Source organism: Mytilus californianus, unplaced genomic scaffold (assembly GCF_021869535.1).
Source record: "Mytilus californianus isolate M0D057914Y unplaced genomic scaffold, xbMytCali1.0.p SCAF_7, whole genome shotgun sequence".
In the NCBI taxonomy this organism is placed as follows: domain Eukaryota; kingdom Metazoa; phylum Mollusca; class Bivalvia; order Mytilida; family Mytilidae; genus Mytilus; species Mytilus californianus.
This window is the reverse complement of record NW_026262723.1, coordinates 46,978,967-46,988,820: the sequence shown is the minus strand read 5'-3', so window position 1 is coordinate 46,988,820 and position 9,854 is coordinate 46,978,967. Positions and strand designations below refer to the sequence as shown.

The 9,854-nt window shown below is 32.5% G+C and overlaps 2 protein-coding genes across 2 annotated transcripts; both read right to left on the bottom strand.

Annotated features, from left to right (window-relative positions):
• Positions 1-901: 901 nt before the first annotated feature.
• LOC127709141 (uncharacterized) lies at positions 902-4,785 on the bottom strand. Its single transcript, XM_052214506.1, has one exon. The coding sequence runs from the start codon at positions 3,108-3,110 to the stop codon at positions 2,199-2,201; it is 912 nt and encodes a 303-aa protein (XP_052070466.1). The 5' UTR covers positions 3,111-4,785; the 3' UTR covers positions 902-2,198.
• Positions 4,665-7,511, bottom strand: LOC127708440 (uncharacterized). The gene is made up of 2 exons (XM_052213309.1): positions 6,564-7,511; positions 4,665-5,832 (listed from the first exon to the last, which is right to left on the bottom strand). Exon 2 carries the CDS (start codon positions 5,826-5,828, stop codon positions 4,665-4,667), a length of 1,164 nt encoding a protein of 387 aa, XP_052069269.1. The 5' UTR covers positions 5,829-5,832; positions 6,564-7,511.
• Positions 7,512-9,854: the final 2,343 nt, after the last annotated feature.

The following is a 9,854-nucleotide window of genomic DNA, read 5'->3' as shown; positions in this document are numbered from 1 at the left end:
TTATTGGTCACCGGGCTTTTTTTTTCATGCTACCGGTTGTGCAAAATTGTCACCTTATATATGTGTTCTGTACCTTTATATTGCAAAGTTGAAAAAAAAAAATGAATTAAAACAAAATAATCTTTTTTTTGTAATATATAGCCGTTAATATAATAAGACACTAATTTTCTATATTAACAAGTAAAGTCTTACACTTGAATTACATACTTCTTTCGAAATTTGCACATTTCATTAAAGATCTAGACAGATTGTTGTCTGCTTTTTCAAAATCCAAGAAAGAGGAAGACACCCCAGCCTCCTTAAAAGGTACCAAGATAACATTATTTTACTTGATTGTTTGATCAGTCTGTTCACAATAGCTCTATATATATATATACGTCATTGTATCAAACTTATTACCAATCAACGTACCTCGATTGTGCATGAAGCCCAGCTTAAACTGTAATTTAGACGATTAAGTTCAATTCTCAATCTTAAATTTGTATTAGAAATCAAAACTTATGAAGAACGGATAAGTAGAGTGTTATTGCTACAAGGAACCTAGTCGATGTGGTATTATACATATTAAGATAGGATGATCCAATGGTATTGAACGATAAAAAAAACCCTATAAACCAACAATAGAGAACCGGGATGAGTCATGCAAATCCAGGATATTTGTTAAACCAATTAAAAATACAAATAATCCTAAAATTAAATAATGAATTTAACGTTTTCGTAGCGTCAATTCTTTCACGATCCTTTTCACGATCTTCAAAAAGCGGTACGCAATCTTTCACGATCCGAAAAATCATTTTTTTTGTCAGCTAATGTTCCTAGACACAGATAACAACGAGAAAACCTTGTATAAATGACCTAGATCAAAGAGTCTGAGCTATGTTTGCTGTTAATAAAACACAAGTTGAGTAAAATGTCATTTATTCAGAAATTAATTTAAAATGCAACTTACATCTTAACAATTATAATAGTACTGCATAAATGACAATGACTTTAATAAGCAAAGGTGGGGTTGAAAAAGTGCCACACCCTAACATAATGAACATCATAAAAATGACAAAAATAAAAGTGAGTTGAAAAAATTAACTCACCAACATATATATATACAAAGTATATAAACAATACAATGAATATTGTCCTTAATTGATGTTTAAAGAAAAATAAATGTCCTATATAATAACGCTTAAAAGGGAGGGAAATGGGAGGGTTTTCAGATAAAATTCAAAAACGACCTTTTCTCTCTCCCAAAACAAAGGCGAATGACCGCATGTCCGAGCACATGTAGAAATTTGATATTAATTACCGATCTCAAGAACTGACCAATCAGATAATGTAATTAGATGATCATGCATTGAACATGCAGTCCTTGACCTCATGTTGATATACTTAAACAAAGAAATGCCTTCTTACACACATGGCATTAATAAAATCAATATTATCGGAAATTCCAGCCAAAAAGTCTTTTATTTACAATAAATGTTATTTTGTCAGCTAATGTTCCTAGACACAGATAACAACGAGAAAACCTTGTATAAATGACCTAGATCAAAGAGTCTGAGCTATGTTTGCTGTTAATAAAACACAAGTTGAGTAAAATGTCATTTATTCAGAAATTAATTTAAAATGCAACTTACATCTTAACAATTATAATAGTACTGCATAAATGACAATGACTTTAATAAGCAAAGGTGGGGTTGAAAAAGTGCCACAAATCCCAAGAGGGATCCCCATCCGAGGACTCTGAATTCAACTTAAGGAACTCCAGAACTAGAAAAATTGAGCAAGCCATGTTGACCTCAACAAAAAACACCCAAAATGGAATAAAATATACACCTTTTAACTTTTGCATTTCAAGTAAAAGTGTAGAGCAAACCATGTTGACCTCTACAAAAACATTAACACAGATTATAAACAAAGCAAAAAATAATATATACTAATATAATGAAACTTGTAAATGAAAGGTAAAGCAAGCCATGTTGACCTCTACCAACCAAATAAATACCATTACATATATAGTAAATGACTGATGGCAAAAACTTAAATTTGCAGAGCAAACCATGTTGACCTCTACAAAAGTAAATAATTCTAACATGTATAAAACAGTCTTGTTAATCCTTACAAAAAATGAATCACAATAAGGTAAAGCAAGCCATGTTGACCTCTACCAAAGCACTTAGTAAGCGACTGTGATTATATTAAATCTAAGTGTGAAAATTATCAAGTCGAATATAATGTTGAAAAGCGTTTGACTTCCATCTACCCATGTTTTGGATCAAGGCTAAAGGCACACCTCTGGCAGCTGCAGATGTCGCAGCTCCAATTCTGAAACTGTGACCTTTATAAAAATTTGTGTCTAAACCTACGAAATTAAGCAAACTTTTTAATGAAGAATTGAAATAAAAACCTGAAACAGGTTTTCCACATTTAAATCGAAATAAAGGACCAAGTGGACAATAATGTAACCTTAGATATTCCTCAATAGCTTTAACAGGACATAGATAATTTTCAGGACGTCTAGCTATTGATAATGTCTTACTTTGCAGATTACTATGTTTGTAGAACTTCATAGTAATTGTCATATTGCTCACATGACCATTTACTCTTTCAAACTTTATATCTTCCCTTTGAATTACTCTATAGAATTCAGACTCAGTTTTAACTGCAATTTCTCCAATACGTAAGAAACAAAAATAAGCAGTAGACATCATAGCCTTTAACAAAACTTGATTATAAATGCCAACTATTACTTTTGGTAAAGCCTTAACTAATTTTACAAGAATATCATAGGTTATTGGCAACCGTGTATCAACAGAATGTCTCAACTGTTTTGTACCTTTTAACATTTTTTTAATAAAAAATGTGTCTGTTGGATCCTGTAAGAACTTAATTTTATGTATAAAACTGATGGCTGATATGTATGACGCAATTGTAGATGGTTGATAATTTTGAATAAACAAATGTGAAATAAAATGAGCAACCATGACATGAGTAGATGGAAGTACAATAACTCCTGGAAAAATTTTCTGACAAAAATTTGAATACACACTTAGCATTCTATTATATGATGACACAGTAGCATCAGATAATGATGCACTAACAAGCTTATCAGTCATAGATGCAAAAATTGAGGTGGAATGGCCACAGGAGTTGGACTTAACCAAGGAGCAATCTGATGAGCTTCCTGAAATGAAAAACGAGACAACAAGTCACAAATAACGTTTGTTTTTCCAGGAATATGTTTGGCTCTAAAATAGATATTGTACTTTAATGCAGCTAGCACTAATCTTCGAATCAATTTCATAATATTCTTTTCTCGAGATGATATTTTATTTATAATTTCAGCAACAGCTGAATTATCTGTTAAAAACAGTATTTTATGATTTGCCAATAGAGGGCCCCATATATCAATAGCTAACACAATCGGGAAAAGTTCTTTCACTGTAATGTGTAAATCGACTAACTCCGGTGGCCATTCACCTGAAAACCATTTGCTGCCAAAAACTGCAGCAAAACCACCATATGTACCTGCAGCATCAGAAAAAAGTTTTAAAAAATCTGATGAAACCCATTCTTTAAATAAAAAACAAGATTTACCATTGTAATTTTCAATAAAATTGTACCATAACTTCAGATCTAATCTTGCATCAGAATTAAGATTGATTCTATAATGAGGAGATGTATGGCCTATAGTCAGGTCAAAAAGCCTACGTAAAAAGGCTCTTCCAGGTATGATAACTCCGCATGCAAAATTTAAAAGACCCAATAAGGATTGCAATTCTCTAAGTGAGATACTGCGTTTACATTTGTATTTACTCAATAATTGCAAAATTTTTTCAATTTTTTCCATAGGTAAACGAGCTACCATCTGAGTAGAATCAATTTCAATACCGTAGATAATAATGCAAGTAGTAGGGAGTTGTGTTTTGTCTGATTTGATGGGTACCCCCAATTTATCGGCAAGACAAAGAAAAGTTTGTAATGCACTATAGCATTCATTTGAGCCAGCTTTTCCGACAAAGAAAAAATCATCTAACAGGTGTGATACCCCATATATTTGAAATTTAGCATTTAAAATCCAGTGGAGGGCTGTAGAAAAAGACTCAAACAGCTGACACGAGGACGAAGCCCCCATGGGGAGGGAGACATCATAATAAAATTGTTTGTCCCAATGAAAACCCAATAGATGATGATCTTTTTTAGCAATTGGAATTAAGCGAAATGCATGCTCAATATCTGTTTTGGACATTAGACAATTTGATCCATAAGATTGGACTAAATCTATAACTGTTTCAATGTTTTGGTATTGTACAGCCGAAAATTCTGGGGAAATACCAGAGTTTACAGAGTCACCCTTAGGATACGACAAATCATGTATTAATCGATAAGAATTGGGTTCCTTTTTTGGAACTAAACCCAAAGGGGAGCATACAAAGAGAGGGAAAGGGGGCTTTGTAAAAGGACCCTTAACTCTACCTGCTTCAATCTCTTTATTTAGTTTTGATTGCACAACATGATAATTTTCCCTTGCACTTTTATGATTTGGAGGAAAAATCATTTTATTTAGGGATGTAGAAAAACAAGAATTAATTGAAAATCCAAAAGAAAAACCATGAATCAATTTATCTTTCAACTGTGTTTCATAACCTGCTAAAAAGTGTTTTAAATTTTCAACCTTTATTGGTGTTGGAAGTTTTGACAAAGTTTGCTTGTTTTCCTTTTTGCTCTGGACATGTAAGGGTACAGTGTTTCTTGCTGCAGTGTACACATTGGTGTTTAAGTTTACAAAACTTTGATATGCATTCCCCTGATTTACAGAAGGCCCAGCAATAGCCATTTGGGAATTGATACTGATGCTGGGCCCTCCTATGAAAAGAATTTGGGCCTGAGTTTGAGGTTTTGGCAAATGACTTCTTATTTTGACCTGAAAATTCAGATTGTCTGTCATATAAAGCTGCAGATCTCCAAAGTTCATCATTTATTTCATCCCATCGTAACCCTAAAATTTTCCTTATCTTCCTAAATTTCTCGTCATATAATTTAGCGGCTTGGAAACCCAAGGACTTGCATAATGACCGTACATTAAAACCATATTTTATCAATGCTTTAGCAGACCTCAAATTCTTTTCAAGATATATAGACATAAATATATCAAAAGCATTTGTCCATTGGTGAATGGACAAAAGCTCTTTGTTAGGTTTCCTATTTGAAATCGTAATATTTAAATTTTCAAATAATGTTGATTCATTACATGTATCATCAATATTAGAAGGTAACAATAGAGCAAAATTTACATAATTATCACACCAAACATCAGATTTAACCTTATTGCTGACATGGTAATCTAAAGGTATAGTATGTCTCAACATTTCACATGCATATGGAATTTCTTCATTTGAGTTTAGCAGCTCACCATCAGAAGGAGTGTTGATATTAGGATCTGAGGAAACTGGTGGTTGAAAGACAGCTAACATTGGTCCCTGGGAGTCAGTAGTTGACGAATTTTCTGGTTGTATAGATGATGACGACAATATACCAGTTAAGTCATTAATTGGAACTGCTGTATTGTCTTTGACAAGTTGAACGCCAGAACTTTGAAACTTCAGGAACAAAGCATCAGCAATGTCATTTGCGGTTGGAACAGACGACTGTTTAGTATTTGTTTCATGAACTGACAGATTTTCAGGAGCTGTTTGTCTGGCCTTGCGTCTCCGCACTGGTGGCCTGTATATTGGTGGTAACTCCTGACTTTGTTCCTCCACTAAATCGTGAACATCCTCTACCAGGTTTTGTGGAGCAGCCTTTCTTCTTGTTCTGCTTTTCTGCTTTGGCATTTTGCTATAAATACATAAAACAAAAAATAAAAATAGAAATCCTGTATTATCACAGAATTTAAAGAATGTTACTATATAAGTAAAATTTTTAAACCAAAATGCTTGTCCGGCAAATTAAACATAGTTGATATGATGATATATCAAGCAAAATATACTCATGTTTAAAATTAAGTTTGATTATGATATGCTAATTAATACTCCAAAACCAATTTTTAAAACCAACCAATATGTATAAAGTACTTCAATTGTACCAAAATCGATCCCTATTGTGACACAACCATTATAGGGAAAGACGTGATTTATTCTCTGATTAAATAAACTAATAATACACTAATATAATAGTATATAAACCATGATTATGAATAAATAATCAATAATTAAATATAAACAGAGACATATTATATTATATAACTCTGATATAACCAACCATAATAAAATATAAATAAGACATTTTTCATGTCACCAGTGTCACAACCATGTGAATATAAGCACAACCACTCAGAGATATTTTGAATTATAAAATCGTTAAGGTGATGGAGTAATAATATGCAAATAATTCATAGATAACTAAATAATTGTATTGTATGTTTCTTCTTCTTCGTATGTCCTTCCAATTAGGAACAATAAGTAATAACAATCATACACGGTAGTTTGCAACGCAAGTTTGCTCGACATTACATGTACGTGAAAGGCTACCAACAGCAGCACGAACACTTCTAGCGTATATTTCCACACCTTCATCATTAAGATGAACTTTATCTTTTAATAATAAATCTGGGGTGTTCTTCCACAACCCCCTATGATGCCAGAAAGTCGCATTATCTCTTTGTTTTAGTAAATGACTAAGTTCTTTGTTTACAATGTAAACCTTGTTGTTATAATAGGTTTCCGGTCTTTCGGAATACCTCGGGAGAAGTTGACCAATAACCACGTGGTTAACATGATAGCAATTAATTATGTAATCGGCAAAAACGCTGATATCTCTTGCTAATTTTACGGGCTCATTTTCAGACGATAAATCGTTGCCTCCAACCTGAAGAAAAACTGAATGTGGCGTATATTCTTCAATTATATGCATATAATGTTGCTTTTGAACACATTTATTACCGGGGCGAAGAGTCCCTCCCCCCAAACCAAAAAATTCCACCTGGATATCGGTTCCGTCTAAACCTAAATTTAACCAACCTCGATCACAGTTTTCATGAGTAAATGTTTCTAAACGACGAATAAAAGAATTACCAAAAATTAAGGCACGCCGGACCATGGTTCAAAAGCAACTAATCTATTATAAAAATTAATAAATTAAAAATTAAGCTATCAAAAATATATTGAATAATAGTTAAGGTTCGCTTTTACCTTATAATCTGTGGATTCTTCGATGACTGCCTTTCTTCAGTACTTTTTCAGTTTTTCAGATAAAATTCAAAAACGACCTTTTCTCTCTCCCAAAACAAAGGCGAATGACCGCATGTCCGAGCACATGTAGAAATTTGATATTAATTACCGATCTCAAGAACTGACCAATCAGATAATGTAATTAGATGATCATGCATTGAACATGCAGTCCTTGACCTCATGTTGATATACTTAAACAAAGAAATGCCTTCTTACACACATGGCATTAATAAAATCAATATTATCGGAAATTCCAGCCAAAAAGTCTTTTATTTACAATAAATGTTATTTTGTAAATATTTCATTTTTTGCAAAATTCTGTTCATGCTAACACAAAGTAACTTTAAGAAAACCATTTGAATTATTAAAATGGAATGACATTTTACAAAGAAAAGTTGTCTAGTCATTCGAATTATGTACAAAATCTTGTTTGTTTACATATTTAATGTCGTTGAAATGTCGAGGAGCAATCTGCCTTTTGTAGTTTTGTAAAAATGGTTTACTTTTAAACCTTAATTTTTATCAGATACTGATCATAATGTTGAACTATTTTGACAGCCAGTTTTATTATTTTGTAAATTTTCCGTATAATTCATTAAATTAGATTAGCAATTGAAATTACAAATGTCTTTTCGATAAGATTTTATTCACGATCCTATACCTGAGCTTTCACGATCAGTTTTTTTTTAATTTGACGTTTTGTTAGCAAAACTGACTTTAAATGTGGACTCTACGAGGCATGTACTTTTGACTGTTATTTAAAAATCGTTGCCAAATATATGTATTTCGTATTGGATTCAAATATCACATATAATATATTATTCATTAAGCGAAAAAACTAACATCATAAGTCTTTTGTTAAAAAAATATGAAAATACAAAGTACTGAAATTTGTGACATTTTGTCGCTTCACCGGATTTCAATACTATACAAGAAGGCACTAATTTATAAATTATTAAGTAACTTATACAACGTTATAATTTAACAAATACTCTTTTCAGTGACATAATTTTTAATCATATAGAATTACTGAAAAAGACTTAAAATAGCATCCAAAATATTCACTATTAAATTACAATCTTAGTTAATTTTCAGCAAAGTCGTGTCAGGTCTCTGAATATTATTAACCTTATTGATTTTGAACTTCTAGCGCACCAATGTTCGATTAATATATAGCGATTATCAATTGATTTTACTTGTATTGGTTCAATATTCTTGGTTTCTTTGATTATTTGTGTGTCTTTTTTTCTATTTTGAGGTTGTATTGATAGGGTTTTATTCGCTTGAGAGGAAAATAATTTTTTTAGTTGTAAGTTATTTTTAGAAATTGAGATTTTGACCCCAAAAGATGGCACAACTGAGAACTCCGTTTAAACTTGGTCCTAGTAACTCAAAGCGGCTGAAACCGAGTTTAATCTTAGAAAAATGTGTAATTTGCCAGAAAAGCAGTAATGAAACAGTTGTTTTATTTACTGGTAACAGTAAATCGCGTTTTTTTTTATGCAGTTGGTAGGCGTAAAGATGATATTTACTTGAAATTAATAAGTGAATATGATTCATTTAATGATATACTGAAGGAAAGTTTGGAAATGGTATATCATAAAAGTTGCTACATATGTTATACAAGTGAACATAATATTGCGGTGTTTACTAAGAGACAAAACGACGAACAAGGCCAGGGTAAGTCCAACATTATTATAAATAGTAGTATAACATTAGGGGATGCAATCAAGGAAGCCAGTAATTTGAAAGCAGAGTTAAAATGATCAAAAGAAAAACAAACGAGTTGTATGTATAGCGAACAAACGGATGACCAACTCCTTTATCCAGTAGCAAGTATAATTCGAAGAGGCATTGACAAAGTAAGATTTTTTAAAGAGCACTACCCAACTTCAACGGAGGTATCATTCGAAAATTCGTTACAGTCAATGCCCGATTCATTGGTCAAATTACTTAATTGGATTAGGGACGAAAAGGCTTTTAATACTTGCAGTGTTCCTTCTGATATTAAATCGGAAAGTATGAGGAAAAGTTTGGCTTCAACGGAATGTATTGTTGCAACTAGTAGTATCCTTACACCTTTTCATCTTGGTCTTGCTATTCAAGTTTAACACGAGTTTGGGTCGCAGCGTCTTATTGAAATTCTGAACGCCCATGGGTTTTGCATTACATACACTGAACTGCGCAAAGTGTTGCAAACCATGAAATCAGTCGTATCAGTGGCGACCGATACATCCCAGGAGGTATTCGACCCTTTCCAGAAGGAGGTCGGTTGTTTCAACAGGATTCCGATAATATTGACATAAACCCCGAGACATTAGATGGTAAAAAACACGTTCCATTCTCTTGATAGGGCTGTATTTCAAACAAAATCAGTTTGCGTTTATGACTATGGTTCGGAACGAATCAAGCAAGGAATTGAGCGATCTTTGGCTATAGATGATACAACAGCATCATTGACCGATGCGATTCCTTTCTCTAAACCAAAATGTAGATCAGAACCTTCACGACGATCGGATGCTTTCAAAAACCTTCAATTATGTGATCCTGATAAGAGTAAAAATGTTGACCAGATATGGGTTTTTTTCCAGACTTTTGTCAAGGGATATTATAGAGTTCCCAATATAATTC